The sequence below is a fragment of the Pelodiscus sinensis genome, chromosome 12 (genome assembly GCF_049634645.1).
Source record: "Pelodiscus sinensis isolate JC-2024 chromosome 12, ASM4963464v1, whole genome shotgun sequence".
Classification (NCBI taxonomy): Eukaryota; Metazoa; Chordata; order Testudines; family Trionychidae; genus Pelodiscus; species Pelodiscus sinensis.
The window spans coordinates 37,647,728-37,666,227 of record NC_134722.1 but is presented as its reverse complement, the minus strand read 5'-3'; the positions used below and the strand labels follow the sequence as shown (position 1 = coordinate 37,666,227).

Genomic DNA, 18,500 nt, shown 5'->3' with positions numbered 1-18,500 from the left:
TAAAATTTATAGGAGCAATCCTCGATTCTCTTGCGGTGAGAGCATACTTACCTTCGGACAGATTTCAGACAATTCAGCACATGCTCATCAAAGCTCCAACAATTTCGGTTCACACCTGCCTCTGTTTACTGGGGCACATGGCGGCTACTACCTTTGTTGTTCCCCACGCACAACTTCACCTGCAGAACTTGCAGCACTGGTTAGCAACGGTGTACGTACCTGCAAAGCACAGTATTCACAAGATAGTAACTCCATCGTCTCACGTTCGCATGTCTCTTCGATGGTGGACAGAAGCGCAAAATCTCATGACAGGAGTCTCTTTTCAGCATCCACAACTGTCCGTTGAAATTACAACCAATGCTTCCCTTGTTGGGTGGGGCGCTCACATGAACAACAGGTGCATACAAGGCAAGTGATCTCTCACCGAGAGGTCTCTGCACATAAATCTTTTAGAGCTGAGAGCTGTCTTCCATACGTGCAGGCACTTCCTACTACACATAAAGAGCACCTCCGTCAGAGTTCTCATGGAAAACGAAGCCACAATGTACTATATAAACAAACAAGGGGGAGCAAGATCAGGTTCCCTGTTTGCCAAAGCAGTGCAGTTCTGGAACTGGGGCATATGGAACAACATCACTATAACAGCGTTTTACTTACTTGGCACCAGTAATGTCATTGTGGACTCTCTCAGCAGGCGCTTTCCCCAAGATCACAAATGGGAAATAAGAACGGATGTACTCCAATGGGTCTTTTGCAGATGGGGAGCTCAGACAGTGGACCTCTTCGCCACTCCTGACAACATGAAGTGTCCCCTCTTCTGCTCCAGAGCAGGTATAGGCAGGGCTTCTCTCAGCTATGCCCTCCTAATCACGTGGGAAAGGATGCTCTTATACGCGTTTCCTCCAGCAATCCTCATCCACAGAGCATTGCAGAAAATCAAGACAGAGGCAGCAACTGTCATCATGATGGCTCTGGCCTGGCCAAGGCAAACGTGGTATCCGCTCTTATACAGGCTGTCGCTTGCGCCACCCTGACCCCTCCCTCTCTATCCGGACCTTCTCTCGCAAGAGAGAGGCACTCTGCTGTACCCCAGACTGGACTCACTACATCTGACAGCATGGCTGCTAACTGGCTAAGGGAGGGAGAGACTCTTTGCTCGGACCGGGTTAAGATGATACTGGTACACAGTAGGAAGTCGTCCGCACAGAATACTTACCTCGCAAAGTGGCGTAGATGCTCCCAATGGTGTCTTTGCAACAGTATCGAACCACAGACATCTCCTTTGCCCCGAATCCTTGATTACATCGTTTACTTTCAGAGTTCGGGGCTTTCCCTCTCGTCCCTGAAAGTACATTTAGCAGCTTTTAGTGCCTTTCACGGTCCCGTGGAGGGTTATTCAGTGTTCGCCCACTACATCAGAAAAAGATTTTTAAAAGGTCTAATGAACCTCTACCCTCCTCGAAAACCACCACCTCCCTGCTGGAATCTGGACCTCGTGCTTGATACTATTATGCACCCCCCATTTGAACCACTAGCGATTGTGTCACTCCAAATGTTAAGAATGAAGTTAGTTTTTCTACTTGCTATCACATCAGCTCATAGAGTTAGGGAATTGGCGGCTCTAATGGCATCACCGCCTTTCACATCTTTTTCCAAGGACTCAGTTACACTACGTTTTCACACGGCCTTTACCTCCAAGGTCTGCTCCTCTTTTCACATAAATGAGCCCATTGTTCTTGTATCCTTCTATCCCAAACCTCATTCCTCATGGAAGGACGCTTTGCTACATATGCTTGACGTTCACCGAGTGCTCTCTTACTATTTAGAAAGAACACGGCAATGGCGGCGGACAGACAGACTTTTGGTTTCCATTGCACAGCGCTCCAAAGGCAATGCACTTTCTAGCCGTCATATTGCCAGACTCATTGGCCTTTGTATTACCACCTGCCATGATATTTGGAACAGGACCCTTATCACACAACCCACTACGCACTCTACAACGGCGGTAGCGACCTCCACGGCTTTCACCCACGGAGCTCCCCTCAGTGACATTTGCCGTGCAGCTACTTGGTCTTCCAGTACTTCCTTCATGCGACATTATGCAATAGTACAACGTTGGGCCACAGGCTCAGCAGTAGCTTCTGCAGTGCTATCAGTTGCAGAAATGCATTGACTCGGAGCGCACACAGCGGCTATTGCTTTAGAGCACCCACGGGGACCACTCGAAAAGAAGAAGAAGTTACTCGCCTTGGTGCAGTAATGATGGTTCTTCGAGATGTGTCCCCGTGGGTGCTCCACGTTCTGCCCTCCTCCCCGCTCCGGGCTCTCTCTCTCTATTTCTCGTTGCAGATACCAAGCGGTGAGAGGAACTGGCGGGGGGCCGGACCGCACAACGTTAGAAAGGGCATGAACGGCGCGTGGCACTAAACGCGCATGCGCGGTCCGGCCGACTACGGCTGTAAAATCCTCTGACCAGCGGCACCAGGATGAGCCCAACACCTAGACTGGAGCACCCACGAGAACACATCTAGAAGAACCATCATTACTGCACCAAAGTGAGTAACTTCTTCTTTGTTTTAATTGTAAAAATAAAGAGCCCTGATGAGATGGAAAATATTTTAATACTGTAATTTAAACTAGACCTTAATACTGAAAACTGCTTGGAGACAGTCAGATTGAATAGGAAATATACCTGTTATCATCGCATACCTGTTATTGTCACAAAACAGTTCTACTAGTCAAATACACAGGGAGGCATTGGAATTACAATTCATCTACAAATTCAGTTCTCACTCTGCTCATCATCTCCTCAATTAGGACAATGGATGTCTGGGACATTACCAACCTAACATTCAATGAAGGTGTCAACAAGAATCTATGTGGATTCTTGTGTTAATTCCCTTTGATGCTAATCTGCTTCCTTTTCACTATCCAATTTTTAGGTGCTTATGGCACCAGCTCTGTTTACTTGTTTTCCCTTTGATATTTTTATTCCCTTTGCTCCTTCTCCCCCCCCCCCTATTTATTTTGAGTCTGCACATCCTAAACTCATAACTCTGATCATCTGAAGAAGTGGGCTGTGCCCACGAAAGCTCATGATACCATCTACATGTTTTGTTAGTCTATAAAGTGCTACCAGACATTTTGTTGTTTTTAAGTTTATCAGCAAATACTACTGTAGCAATTTAACAAAAATCAAATATCTTTAGTATTGCAACTTTGTCCATGATTGGAGGTTTTCCCCATGTTGTTTACATGCCAGTGTCGCTTTTTTTTTTTTTTAAGCCTATCTAGAGTTAATTTTTACCATTTGCTAAAAAAAAAAAACTATATACCTTGCTTTTATAGCGTGTACTGAATTTGATGGGAAATGAAGTGATTAAGAAAATTCCTAATTATAGAAGGATGCTTACTATTCGACTAAAACAATTAACATACCTGGATGATAGGCCGGTTTTTCCAAAGGACAGGTGAGAAACAGTGAAGTCTTCTTTTAATAGCAATGTATATTAAATACTAATGATCAGACATTTCATTTTAATCAATATTTTTGCCATGCACAGAGAAGAAGAATCTGGCCAAAGTAGCAAGTCACGGGATAAGAAATAAGGTCCTCTCGTGGATCAGTAACTGCTTAAAAGGCAGAAAACAAAAGATAGGAGTATATGGTCAGTTTTTAGACTGGAGAGAGGTAAATAATAATGTCCCATAGCAGTCTGTATAGAGACTAGTGCTGTTCAATATATTCATAAATGATCTGAAAAAAAAAGGGTAAACAGGCAACATTTGCAAACTATAAAAAATTATTCAAGGGTATGTCTACACTACAGCGCTAATTCGAACTAACGCGTCTAGAACTAAAAACTAGTTTGAATTAGCGTTTTGCTAATTCGAACTAGCATGTCCACATTAAGTGGACCCTGAACCGGGGTTAAAGATGGCCAGAAGCAGTGCCGGCAGGGCATCAGAGGAGGACTTAGAGCGTGGAGATGCTGTCTCAGGCTAGCCGAGGGCTGCGCTTAAAGGGTCCCGACCCCCACCCCGGACAGACAGTTCTCAGGGGTGCCCCACTTGCAAAGCAGTCCTGGCTTGGAGTTCCCAGAGTACCCACACTGGGAACATCACACCACTCGGCCATCAGCCCGGCTGCACTTGCCGCAGGCTGCCATCTGGGGAAAGGGGGTAATTGGGGGGCTGCAGGAGAGCTTCCACCCCCAGAAGCCCGCAGAGCCAGCCCAGTCCTCCCCATCGGGGGCTCATGCCCCATTCCTCCCTCACCTCCTTCCACTTACCCTTCTCTAGCCCCTTTTCTTGATGTACAAAATAAAGGACAATTGTGTTCAAAAATGGAATCTGTCTTTATTGAACAAAACTGGGGGAGACTGGGAAAAGGAGGTGGGAGAGGGGAAGAGAGAGGCTGGGAGAGGGGAGGGCAACTAAAATGATCAGGGGTTGGAAACAGGTCCCATATGAAGAGAGGCTAAAGAAACTGGGACTTTTCAGCTTAGAAAAGAGGAGACGGAGGAGGGACAGGATAGAAGTCTCTAAAAGCAGGAGTTGGGTGGAGAGGGTGCATACAGAAAAGTTCTTCATTAGTTCCCATAAAGAAGGACTAGAGGACACCAAAGGAATGGAATGGGTAGCAGGCTTCAAACTAGTAACAGAAAGTTGTTCTTCACAAAGCAAAGAGTCAACCTGTGGAACTCCTTGCTGCAGGAGGCTGTGAAGGCTAGAACTAGAACAGAGTTTAAAGGGAAGCTAGATCAAGTCATGGAGGCTGTGTCCATGGAGTGGTATTATCCAGGGGGGTAGGAGTGGTGTCCCTGCCCAAGGTTTGAGGAAGGCTGGAGAGGAATGGCATGAGACAAATGGCTTGGTCACTGTCTTCGGTCCATCCCCTCCAGGGTCCCTAGGGTTGGCCACTGTCGGCAGACAGGCTACTGGGCTAGATGGACCTTTGGTCTGACCCAGGACGGCCATTGTAAGCTCAGGGCTCAGGGTCGGGGGTCTCAATGGACCCCCTTGATTTTCATGCACACCTGTTCCTGGGTGGCCAGGCTGGCAGCTCTCCTGCCCTAGCTGGCCACTTTCCTGTGCCTAGTGCGGAGATCGTGGACGAGGTCTACGATGTCCGCACTAGACCAGGCGGGTGCCCGCCTTTTGTGGTCCCGGGCAAGCTCCAGGGAGCCGCCAGCCTGGTCCTGTGAAGAGGGAGAGGGCTGGGGGGCATTAGGTGGGTGGCTTGAGCCGTGCCAGGTGCAGGGTCTGCTGGCTGGGTGCTGGCAGGCTTGCACCTGGCACGGGCACCGTAGCCAGCCCGTACCTCTTTAAGGGGTCCGGGGCCGGGAGGGGGGCAGTAGAGTTTCCCTGGTGTTGGCCAGAGTGGCCACCAGGGAAACCTGGGGAGGGCTAGCCTCCCACTAGTTTGAATTAAGGGTCTACACAGCCCTTAATTCGAACTAGTAAATTCGAACTAGGCTTAATCCTCGTAGAATGAGGATTACCTAGTTCGAACTAAGCGCTCCGTTAGTTCGAATTATATTCGAACTAACGGAGCGCTAGTGTAGCGCCTATGAAAGTTAGTTCGAACTAACTTTGTAGTGTAGACATACCCCAAGATAGTTAAGTCCAAGGCAGAGAGTGAAAAGATCTCAAAAAACAGAGTGACTGGGCAACAAAATATCCAATGAAAATCAATGTTGATAAATGCAAAATAATGCACATATGAAAACATAAGCCCAACTCTACATACAAAATGATGAGTCTAAATTAGCTGTTATCCATCGAGAAAGAGATTTTGGATTCCTTATGGATAGTTCTGAAAGCATCTGTTCAGGATCCAGCAGCAGTCTAAAAAGCAATACAATCATAGAAACTATTAAGAATGATAAACAATAAGGTAAAAATGAGCATAATGCCACTATATAAATTCATGGTATGCCCATACTTTGAATACTGTGTGCAGTTCTTTTTGCCCCATCTAAAAAAAAATGTTGAAATTGGAAAAGATGAAGAAAAGGGCTAGAAAAATGCGTAGGGATATGGAACAACTTTCATATGAAGAAAGATTAAAAGACTGGACTCTTCAGCTTGAAAAGAGATGATTAAGGAGATATGACAAAGTGTTATATGAGTGGCGTGGAGAAAGTGAATAGATATACAAAAAAATTTCCTGCAGGATGACAGACTGATGTCATCATGCCCTCTGCCCTCAGCTGCTCTGCCTCCTCCTCTCCCTCTCCCCCCTCCCAGGGGGCCAGAAGCCACACACCTTCTCTCCTTCCCCCCTCCTGGGGAGAGGCTGGGAGCCACGCACTCTCCCCCCTTCCTCCCTCCCAGGGATGCTAGGAGCCACGTACCCTTCTCCCCCTCCTGGGGGGGAGGGGAGCTACGCGCCTTTCCCCCCCCCCCCCCGGTGCTCCAGCAGTACGAGAGCTGCGAGCCGTACATCCTCCCCTCTCCCTGCACTACCAGCCCCATCATGTATCCCTAGCCCCATCTTACATCACCTTGGCCAAGACCATGCACCCCCCGCCTGCTCACTCATACTCCCCCAGTCTGAGAACTGATACCTGCAACCCCCTCACTCACCACCCTGCCAAGACCTCGCACACCCAGCCCCCTCACTCACCTCTTCCACCAAGACTCCACACCTCCAGCCTGCTCCTGACCCCTACCCCCTTGTAAGACACCTACTCCCAGCCTGCTCCTCCACCCTCCCCTGCTCTTGCACCATCCCCCCTGGCCTGACACCTATCCCCAGAGAGAGGGGGGTTGGCAAGCTTAGTGAGCAGGGGGTGCAGCCCCCTAATAATACTCCATGTAGGAACAAACGATACGGCCAAGAATGACCTTGAGTGGGTCACAGCAGATTATGTAGTGCTAGGAAGAAGGATCAAGGAATTTGAAGCGCAAGTGGTCTCTTCCACCCTTCTGGTTGATGGACAAGGTCCAGGTAGGGATCGTCGAATTGAGGAAGTAAATGTGTGGTTGCGCAGGTGATGTCGGAGAGAGGGCTTTGGTTTCTTTGACTATGGGACGCTGTTCTGGGCACAAGGATTGTTAGAAAGAGATGGGATCCACCTAACCAAAAGAGGAAAGAGCATCGTCGCGGGGATTCTTGAAAACCTAGTGAGGAGGGCTTTAAACTAGGTTCATTGGGGGGACGGTGACCAAAGCCCTGAGGGTATGTCTACACTACAAAGTTAATTCGAACTAACGGACGTTAGTTCGAATTAACTTTGATAGGCGCTGCACTAGCGCTCTGCTAGTTCGAACTTAATTCGAAGACAGTGACCAAGCCATTTGTCTCATGCCATCCCTCTCCAGCCTTCCTCAAACCTTGGGCAGGGACACCACTCCTACCCCCAGACTAATAGCACTCCATGGACCCAACCTCCGTGACTTGATCTTACTTCCCTTTAAACTCTGTTCTAGTTCTAGCCTTCACAGCCTCCTGCAGCAAGGAGTTCCACAGGTTGACTCTTTGCTTTGTGAAGAACAACTTTCTGTTTCTAGTTTGAAGCCTGCTACCCATTCCTTTCCTTTGGTGTCCTCTAGTCCTTCTTTATGGGAACTAATGAAGATCTTTTCTTGATGCACCCTCTCCACCCAACTCCTGCTTTTAGAGACCTCTATCCTGTCCCCCCTCCGTCTCCTCTTTTCTAAGCTGAAAAGTCCCAGTCTCTTTAGCCTCTCTTCATATGGGACCTGTTTCCAACCCCTGATCATTTTAGTTGCCCTCCCCTATCCCGCCCTCTCTCTTCCCCTCTCCCACCTCCTTTTCCCAGTCTCCCCCAGTTTTGTTCAATAAAGACAGATTCCATTTTGGAAGACACGTTATCTTTATTTTGTACATCAAGAAAAGGGGCTAGGGAAGGGTAAGTGGAAGGAGGTGAGGGAGTAATGGGGCATGAGCCCCCGATGGGGAGGACTGGGCTGGCTCTGCGGGCTTCTGGGGGTGGAAGCTCTCCTGCAGCCCCCCAATTGCCTCCTCTCCCCAGATGGCAGCCTGCGGCAAGTGCAGCCGGGCTGATGGCCGAGTGGTGTGATATGCCCAGTGTGGGTAGTCCGGGCACTCCAAGCCAGGACTGCTTTGCAAGCGGGGCACCCCTGAGAACTGTCTGTCCGGGGTGGGGGTCGGGACCCTTTAAGCACAGCCCTTGGCTAGCCTGAGACAGCATCGCCACGCTCTAAGTCCGCCTCTGATGCCCTGCCGGCACTGCTTCCGGCCATCCTTAACCCCAGTTCAGGGTCCACTTAATGTGGACATGCTAGTTCGAATTAGCAAAATGCTAATTTGAACTAGTTTTTTAGTCTGGATCCGTTAGTTCGAATTAGCTTAGTTTGAATTAACTAATTCGAACTAAGTTAGTTCGAATTAACGTTGTAGTGTAGACATACCCCGAGGTAAGTAAGGAAGTCAGGAAGGAACACAAGGAGAAACAAGCAACAAAGGAGGACCCCTGACCCAAATGGAGAAGGTAGGGTGATCAACTGGCTATCTAAGGTGTTTGTACACAAATGCAATAAGCCTGGGAAACAAACAGGAAGAATGAGAAGCCTTGGCCCAGTTAAAGAACTATGATTTGATTGGAATAACGGAGACTTGGTGGGATGACTCGCATGACTGTCTTGGAAGGATATAAGCTGTTCAGGAAGAACAGGCGGGGGAGAAAAGGAGGAGGAATTGCACTGTATGTAAGGGTATGTGTACACTCGCAGCCTATTTCGGAATAGGGCTGCAAATGTAGGCATTGGGAATTGCAAATCAAGCCCGGGATTAAAATATCCCGCAATTGATTTGCATCTTCCTGGCCAGGTGCCTTTTTTTTTTTTTTTAAATTTACAAGCCCGAAATAACTGCCCGAATCTACATGCAGCAGTGAAAAGGGTGTTCAAAATAAAGCTCTATTTCAAACGACCTGTTAAACCTCACTGCAGGAGGAATAACAGGTAATTCGAAAGAGGGCTTTATTTCAAATGCCCTTTTCACTGGAAGGCTGCAAGTGTAGATGTACCCTAAGAGAGCAGTATGATTGCTCGGCACTCCAGTATTTAGAGGGAGAAAAGACTGTTGAGAGTCTGTGGGTTGAGTTTAGAGGTAGAAGCAACAGGGGTCATGTTGACGTAGGTGTCTGCTACAGATCGCCGGATCAGGTGGATGAGGTAGACAAGGCTTTCTTCGGACAACTGAGAGAAGCTTCTAGATTGCAGGCCCTGGTTCTCATGGACAACTTTAATCACCCTGACATCTGTTGAGAGACCAATACAGCAGAACACAGACAATCCAGGAAGTTTTTGGAGAATGTTGGGGATAACTTCTTGGTACAAGTACTGAAGGAACTGACCAGGGGCCATGCACAGCTTGACCTGCTGCTCACAAACAGGGATGAACTAGTAGAGGAAGAAGAGGTGGGTGACAACCTGGGAAGCAGTGATCGTGAGATGATAGATTTCAGGATCCTGACCAAAGGAAGAAAGGAGAGTAGCAAAATTCACACCCTTGACATCAGAAAAGCAAACTTTGACTCCTTCAGAGAACTTATGGGCAGGATCCCCTGCGATGCTTACACGAGGGAAAGGAGTCCAGAAGAGCTAGCAGTATTTTAAAGACACCTTAGTAAAAGCACAAGAACAAACCATCCCAATGAGCAGCAAGAAAAGCAAATATGGTAGGCGACCAGATTGGCTTACCAGGGAAATCCACGGTAAGCTTAAACAAAAAAAGAAGCTTACAAGAAGTGGAAACTTGGGCAGATGACTAGGGAGGAGTATAAATATATTGCTCAAGAATGCAGGGGAGTTGTCAGGAAGGCAAAAGTGCAATTGGAATTGCAGCTAGCAAGGGATGTGAAGGATAACAAGAAAGGTTTCTACAGGCATGTTAGCAATAAGAGGGTGATCAGAGAGGGTGTGGGGCCCTTACTAGTTGAGGGGGGTAACCTAGTGACAGATGATGTGGCAAAAGCTGAAGTACTCAATGCGGGTATGTCTACACTACCCCGCTAGTTCGAACTAGCGGGGTAATGTAGGCATACCGCACTTGCAAATGAAGCCCGGGATTTGAATTTCCCGGGCTTCATTTGCATAAGCCGGCCGGCACCATTTTTAAATGCCAGCTTGTTCGAACCCCGTGCCGCACGGCTACACGCGGCACGGGCTAGATAGTTCGAACTAGCAAGCCATTCCGAACTATCTGTACACCTTGCCTCTGTCTTCACGGACAAGGTCAGCTCCCAGACAAATGCACTAGGCAACGCAGTATGGGATGGAGGTGAACAGCCTTTGGTGGGGAAGAATAAGTTAGGAACTATTTAGAAAAGCTAGACATACACAAATCTAAGGGCCCGGATTTAATGCATCCAAAGGTACTGAGGGAGTTGGCAAATGTCATTGCGGAGCCTTTGGCTATTATCTTTGAAAACTCATGTAGATCAGGAGAGATCCTGGATGATTGGAAAAAGGCAAATGTAGTGCCCATCTTTAAAAAAGGGAAGAAGGACAATCCAGGGATCTCCAGACCAGTCAGCCTTACCTTAGTCCCTCGAAAAATCATGGAGGGGATCCTCAAGGAATCCATTTTGAAGCACTTGGAAGAGGGGCAAGTTGTGCCTGACCAATCTGCTTAGCTTTTATGATGAGGTAACTGGCTTTGTGGATATGGGAAAGTGAGTGGATGTGATATACCTTGACTTTAGCAAAGCTTTCGATATGGTCTCCCACAATATTCTTGCCAGCAAATTAAGGGAATATGGATTGGAAAAATGGACTGTAAGATGGACAGAAAGCTGGCTAGATGGTCGGGCCCAATGGGTAGTGATCAACGGCTCGATGTCAGGTTGGCAGTCAGTTTCTAGCGGAGTGCCCCAAGAATCTGTTCTAAGACCAGTTTTGTTCAACATCTTTATTAATGACCTGGATGAGGGGATGGATTGCACTCTGAGCAAGTTCGGGGGAAAGATAGATACGCTGGAGGGCAGGGATAGACAGATTAGAGGATTGGGCCGAAAGAAATCTGTTGAGGTTCAATAAGGACAAGTGTAGAGTCCTGCACCTGGCACAGAAAAATACCAAGCATTGTTACAGGCTGGGGACTGACTTGCTAAGTACCTGTTCTGCAGGAAAGAACCTGGGGATTACAATGGATGAGAAACTGGATATGAGTCAACAGTGTGCCCTTGCAGCCAAGAAGGCAAATGGCATATTAGGTTGCATTAAGAGGAGCATTGCCAGAAGATCCAGAGAAGTGATTATTCCCCTTTATTTGGCACTGGTGAGGCCACATCTGGAGTATTGTGTCCAGTTCTGGCCACATCTGGAGTATTGTGCCCTGAGGCCTACCCCCTCACCACTCTCTGCCCTGTTCCCCTCCTGCCCCTCTGTGCCCTCACACGACTTGCTCCATCCTCACCTTTCTCACGCCCACCCCTTCTTTCAAGCCTTCTTCCAGCACATCTGCCTCCAGCCCCCAATGCCTTTCCCCTCTACTCTCCTCTCCCAGCATCACCCTGTCCCCCCTCCCACTGACAACTCCCCTCTTACCGTTATAAAAAAAGCACTGGCTATACATATGCCTTTCTCCATAATTAGTATTCCGAACTCTTCTCATAATGGCAGAGTGGTAACACAAATGTCATGGGAATCAGAATCTGGGACTTTTTAAAAAGTTACTAACAAAAGATGCAAATGGTGTTTTTTAACAATGTTGTGTTCCTTGTCTGTTCTGTTTCCCCAACATAATCTCTGAACCTTATATAACAGTCCTTTCTCCTCAGGGGAACATTTTTTCTGAGGCTAATCTGCTCAGTAACTTTTATTCCATTGCAAGTAGACACTGAAGTCTCCCTTTCATCATGAACACACTAAGCCACTAGTATTTACAAAACTGTTGCCTATTGCCACTAGAGCCTGTGCAGAAGCCTGGGCCATGGGCGGACGTGAAGCAGAGAAGAGTGAAAGGGAAAAATGGGAGACCAGAGAGAGAAGGAAGATCCAAGATAGCATTGATGCACTAGCCGCAATTAGGCGAAAAGCTGAAGAGAAGAAAAGACAAAGGGAAAAGGAAGAAAGAGATAAAAATAGAGGCTCAATAGAGGCCCACGAAGGTTTGTGATTATGCTTTTGGATAAAGCTCCTGTTTCTCTCTGAAGTTTAATCAAAGTTCTAACTACCTAATATTACCTTACTTTCATGTTACTTTTTATCAAGCAATGATCAGTGAACAAAATTCTGTTAATATTTTCAGGACTGTACATAGTGAGTAACTCCACCAACTTCAGTGGAGTTACAGCAATGTAAATCTAGAAAACAAGAACTGAATTTGACTAGTTGACTATATTTTAGGATTTAATGCAGCCCTGATGCTGCGGTAATAAAGATTATATCTTATAGGCTATGTCTAGACTGCAAGCCTCTTTCGAAAGAGGCTCTTTCGAAAGATACTTTCGAAAGAGCCTCTTTTGAAAGAGAGCGTCTAGACTGCACGTGGAATTTCGAAAAAGCAAGCCGCTTTTTCGAAAGAAAGCATCCAGTGAGTCTGGATGCTCTCTTTCTAAAAAGCCTGTTTGCTTTCAAGAACGCCTTCTTTCGAAAGAGCACTTTCGAAAGAAGGCGTTCTTCCTCGTGGAATTAGGTTTACCACCGTAGAAAGAAAAGCCGCATTCTTTCGATTTAATTTCGAAAGAACGCGGCTGCAGTCTAGACGCAGGTGAAGTTTTTTCGAAAAAAGGCTACTTTTTTCGAAAAAACCCCTGAGTCTGGACACAGCCATACTGATGTAAAAAGACAAGGTAGGTAATATCTTTTATTGGACCAGCTCCTATTGATGAGTAACACAAGCTTTTGAGCTACTCAGAGCTCTTCCACAGGCCTAGAAATTCAGAGGCTACGTCTACACTGGCATGATTTTCCGGAAATGCTTTTAACGGAAAAGTTTTCCGTTAAAAGCATTTTCGGAAAAGAGCATCTAGATTGGCACGGACGCTTTTCCAGAAAAGCACTTTTTGCAGAAAAGCGTCCGTGCCAATCTAGATGCGCTTTTGTGCAAAAAAGCCCCGATCGCCATTTTAGCCATCGAGGCTTTTTTGCGGAAAACAGTACAGTGCTGTCTACACTGGTCCTCTTGCGCAAATGATTTGAGCAAGAGGGCTTTTGCTCGAACGGGAGCAGCATAGTATTTCTGCAAGAATACTGGCGATCTTACATGAGATCATCAGTGTTCTTGCGGAAATTCAAGCAGCCAGTGTAGACAGCTGGCAAGTTTTTCCGCAAAAGCAGATGATTTTGCGGAAAAACTTGCCAGTCTAGACACAGCCAGAGAGTACCAACAAGTAGCTGGTCCAGTAAAAGATTTTACCTCACCAATCTTTTGTTTTCTCTCTTTTCTCCCTCCACTCCCTTCCCCCTCCCCCCTCCCCCCCAAAAAATATTTTTTTCCTTTTTCCTTCCCTAGTTAGATAGATAGGATAGGTTCACCAGGATTTAAACACTGCACTTCTTTCAAAGATGCAATCCCAGTCTCGGATGGGCACTTTCAATGCATCTGTTCCCTTGGGGAATCTCATGTCTCCCAAAAGTGCCCCTACTGCTCAAAAGTTAAAACACGAGCTTGCTGGGGCAAAAGACCTTTGTCTCAAGCTCATGTTATTTGAAAAATCACCATGTCTTCCTTCGCCCCCAAGGCTGGAATTGGAAACTTCTCAGACCACCAGAGACAAAAAAACCTTCACAACCAAATCTGCTGCACCAACAGTGCAGGCACTGCCTCCAGCACCCACTATTTTTGCCATGCTTTTACTGGCAGCATGCAAGCACGATCAACCTTCCCAGCACAATCGGCACCAGTGCAATCAATGGTGCCACAGATTGCTTTGGTACAGCCTACCATTTCACTGTCGACCCTTGCACCACAACTTCATAAAAAACTTTCTAGTCTTCTCAACTTTTAATTCACCTTTCCTCAACTCCAACCATTCACCAGGCACCCTACCACCACACCATCTGCTCTCTCCAGCACAATTTTTGAGTGAGGAACATGACGATGATGTGGAGGTAGTTTCCCCTCTCCTGCCACCGAATTCTCCTCCCATTGACCATTCTATTTACTCTGCTAGAACTCGCCCAAGTTGCACTGAACATAGGGACCTGCCTCTGTGGTATGGACACCCATGGATGCCACCTCCAATGCCATACACCAGGGTGGGCAATAATTACCAATACAAGGTGCTACCGTTTGACTTATCTACTGTTCCAAGAGTATTCTAAAAAATCCTGTCAGTCGACACAACCTACCTCAGAAAACAAGATGTCATGATATTTCCTTTCCTGGATGACTGTCTGCTAAAGGCACACTCCAGACTCAACTCCTGATGTAACACTTCCATCACAGTTTGAGTTTTTAAGCACCTTGATCTGCAAATAAATAAAGCAAAGTCTACTTTATTCCCAACACAAACCATACAATTTAAACTCTGTAGCAGTCACTGCCTCTCTTCCCACAGACAGATTCCACCAGATAAGGGACCTCGTCTACAAGTTACAATCCAGCCCTCAGGCCACTGCCCACAACTGTCTCCAATTATTGGGGCATATGGCTGCATGCAACTTTGTGATATTGAATGCACACCTTTACATGCACTGTTACCTACAGGGCTGGCTCAGAAGAGTGTACAGACCAAATGTACATCCACTTTCCAAGCCCCGCTCTGTCCCTACGGCAGTGAAACAGTTTCTCCATTGGTGGACAGTAGCCTTTACCCGGGGATTCCCTTCCTCACTCAAGAACCCACCATCACTATAATTACAGATGCTTCCCTCACTGGGTAAGGAGTACATCTAGCACAGCATACTGCCCAAGGCCTTTGGTCCAACACAGAAAAGGCTTTACACATAAATATTCTCATGTTCTGGGCAGTAAGGTATTCCTGCAAATAATTCCTTCCATTCATTGCTAACACATGTCAGGATATATATGGATAATGTAGCCCTATGTTTTATACTAACCAACCTTTCTGCTACCCAAACCAACTAAAAGTGTCAACTCTTTTGATCCAGAGTGGGAACAGGCAAGGGATCCCTAGGAGACACCCTTCTAATCAAATGGACCTCGTACCTCCTATGTGTAGTCCCATCCATTCCTCACCTAAACAAGGTGGTACAGAAAATACGGAGTGACAGAATTCTTGTTATATTGATAGCTCTGTCATGGCCTCTCGTATCCATTCCTAACCAAAATGTTAGTTGTCCCACCAATTTCCCTACCATTGACCAAGGACCGCTTGTACCCACCAGGAAGGCACATACAGCACTCCAAGTTATACATGTTGCATCTCAAAGCATGGTACCTCACTGGTTCTTTCCTTAAGAATTAGAATACCCAGAATCTGTCCAGAGTGTTTTACTTCATAGCAGAGCTCATAACACCCTTAAAATATGTATAAAAAAATGGAAGAGATTCTCACTCTGGTTCTCTGATTGACAAGTCCTCCCTACATACAGCTTCATAAGCAATCCTTTTGAAATCAATTGCTTAAATTCAAATATTTAAAGTTAAGCATTTGCTTAAATGCTTTTCCTGATTCAGGTTCTTTAGGCACTGATAAATGGGCAAACCTACTGGCACAATATGTCTGGTACAATATATCTGGCACAATATGAGGGATATTGATCCCAGAATGACAGGCAGAATAGGACAGCTTTTTGGTATGTGTTTGAGAGTTAAGACAGAAGACCATATGTTACAACCTGAATACTCTTAACTTGCAAAAACTTGCTCTACAACTTTACTTTTATTGACTTTCCTACTATTTAGGAGACATCACACCCGCAAGTTACAGTGGTATGACTAATAGTACTTCAGAGATTTCAGATGCTTCTGAAGAGACCGAAACTCAAAAGATCAAGAAATTTGTAAATGAAAGCATTGAGGCCCATGATGAAATTTTAGCTGAAACATCAAGTAAAGAAGATCTGGGTAGTCTGTATACTAACCTTACCAATAACATTCAGAAGGAAGTACAAGAAGCTAATTGTCACAAATGCCCAAATTTCAGTACTAATCAAGAAGGTAATGTGCACTATAAAGAGCCAAACAGAAGTGAAAAGAGGAACGGAGATGATGAGCCAAACTATATACAGGCAGTCCCTGGGTTACGTACAAGATAGGGACTGTAGGTTTGTTCTTAAGTTGAATTTGTATGTAAGTCGGAACTGGTACATATTGTAGGGGAAACTCTAGCCAAACATTTCTCCAGAGCTCAGTTTTATTCTCCCACACCTTACTTCCCTCAGTCCTTTATTCTCAAGCTGAGGTGTCTGCTGAGAAAAGCCGCTCCGCGTCTCCCTGGTCTGCTGTGGGGGGGGAGGGGGAGACGCTAGCTTTGCATCTCCCTGGTCTGCTGTGGGGGGGGAGGGGGAGACGCTAGCTTTGCATCTCCCTGGTCTGCTGGGGGGAAGCAGCTAGTGCGGGGTTGCCTCATTCCGTTTGTAAGTAGGGATCCGATGTAAGTCGGATCCATGTAACCCGGGGACTGCCTGTACATCCCTAGTGACTTGATTGAATTCATTGGGATTGTCTTGGATGTAAAAAATAAGGAACTTGGCTTAGCATCTTTTTACAATACACTACTGAGGAAATTATGCAATATGCAATTTTGGGTAACATGACATTATACACCAATAAAGGTTTTTTTTTTTAAAGGCCTGATGTTTTGGTGCCTTTATAAATGAAACAGATACATTGACATGTGGGTCAATTTCTTTGTTTCATAATGCAAAAAATTATACAATTAAAAGTTATTCACTGGTATGATGTAAAGAGAAGAAAAAGAGATCCAGATGGATTGAATACAAAGCTTCAAAGCTTTGGAAATAAAGAATAAAAAGATTCATCATGTTGGGTCCGATAACACTTTCTTAATCTTAAAAATTTCTCATGTACTTTGAATCTAATTCTGCAAGTTAGATATACCCTTAGATTTTCTAGCATATGGAGTTTCATAAATGCAGAAAAAAACAAATTTCTATAATGTAGACATGGCCTCTGACTAAAGATAAGATTAATTAAAATTAATGATAGCTTTGAATATCAGACGGGAAACATACCTAAATGAGGAACATAACAGACAACTAATTAAATATTTTTCCTTGTTCCTTAGACATATTAGTTGGGACTATGACTACCCAAGATGCTGTGTTTACTGAACTAGATGAGTCTGCAGAAACAGAACAAGTTAAACTGCAGATACCAGAGAAGCTTTTCATTGATGTATGTATATGGGCTGAGAATGCAATTATTTATATTGTATTTTGAGCTATTCATGTTTGGGTTACATTGTTTGCCCACAAAGTCATTTCTCTTATATTCTAGCTAAACAATTCTGTGCGGCCCAAGTTTGTAGGAACTTTCCACAGCTCACAAAAATTCCCTGAAAAAAAGTATAAAGCACATCATCTCCTACCTGGGGGGCTACCTGGCATCTGGAGAGTTTTACTGAAGTTTCCTGCACCAAGAAATGTACCAATTTTCCACATCTTGTCTGCTTTGTTGCACACAGTAGTTCTAAGTCAAACTCTTTAGAACACTGAAATCTTCTTTAATTTTGTTTAAAAAATTACTAGCGATTTTCATTTTAAAATAAAAATCTTAGTTACAATTATTCTCATTGGGAAAAAATGTATCCAAGAGCTAGCCAAAACCTAAATCTAATGTACAATGAAAAATATGAACTACAGAACAAAAAATCATCTTGCAGTGCCTTGCTGTGCCGTGCATCCACAGTGGCTACCTCATGCCATTATGTCTGTTGGCCACAAGTGCGGCACAGCACACTCAGTTTCTTTTTTACCATTGTCACGGCTCAATTCCCCAACTTGACACTCTGAGTACAGAGATGGGGAACCAGCCAGTAGAATAAACTCTGTAAAACTTGTCTCTGTGACTCCCAGAAACTAACTTTTCTAGTCTCAATCTCTCTCAGATCCAAAAAGGCAAAGACTGATTTGCTTGCTGCCACCGCCCAAGTGAGTAAAAGAAAATATAAAATAAACTCTTTTCTAGGGAAGAGATCACTTGGGAATCCCCTCCCTAAGGCAAAGCTCTTCCCCCTGCCCCAACCTCCATTTCGCTTGGAAAAGAAACAGAGAGAATCATCAGAGAACAATGGGCTGTGCTCCTCCTGGACAATTAAGGCAAGTAGGCTTTAAGGACACAACAATCAAGCAACACCAGTTAGTCAAAACAAAAAGGAAAACACTTTTATTATCAAATCAAAACTGCTGTTGCAAGCATAGTAAATGATTGGGTGTTAAAAAGCCATGGAACGAAATAGACTTGGGGAAATTCCTGGGTTGCAATCCTTAGTTACAAAGAGAAAAACAATTAACTAACTCAGACATGATTTCCAAACCCCCAAACAAGAAAGACAATAAAACCTGATGGACTATCTAAACTTTTCCCTTCATTTCAAGAAGTCCATTCCTGGGAAAGCCCATCTCCCTGT

At 45.4% G+C, this 18,500-nt stretch overlaps 1 protein-coding gene across 4 annotated transcripts in view; it reads left to right on the top strand.

The window, feature by feature from the left end:
* Window positions 1–18,500, top strand: part of DNAAF1 (dynein axonemal assembly factor 1) — a 104,350-nt gene that overhangs the window by 54,502 nt on the left and 31,348 nt on the right. For all 4 annotated transcript variants that reach the window (XM_075940326.1, XM_075940327.1, XM_075940325.1 and 1 more), the window contains 4 exons: window positions 3,349–3,470; window positions 11,908–12,107; window positions 15,812–16,066; window positions 17,157–17,266. In XM_075940326.1, the coding sequence (XP_075796441.1) occupies window positions 3,349–3,470; window positions 11,908–12,107; window positions 15,812–16,066; window positions 17,157–17,266 (687 nt within the window). The remainder of the gene's footprint in view (window positions 1–3,348; window positions 3,471–11,907; window positions 12,108–15,811; window positions 16,067–17,156; window positions 17,267–18,500) is intronic.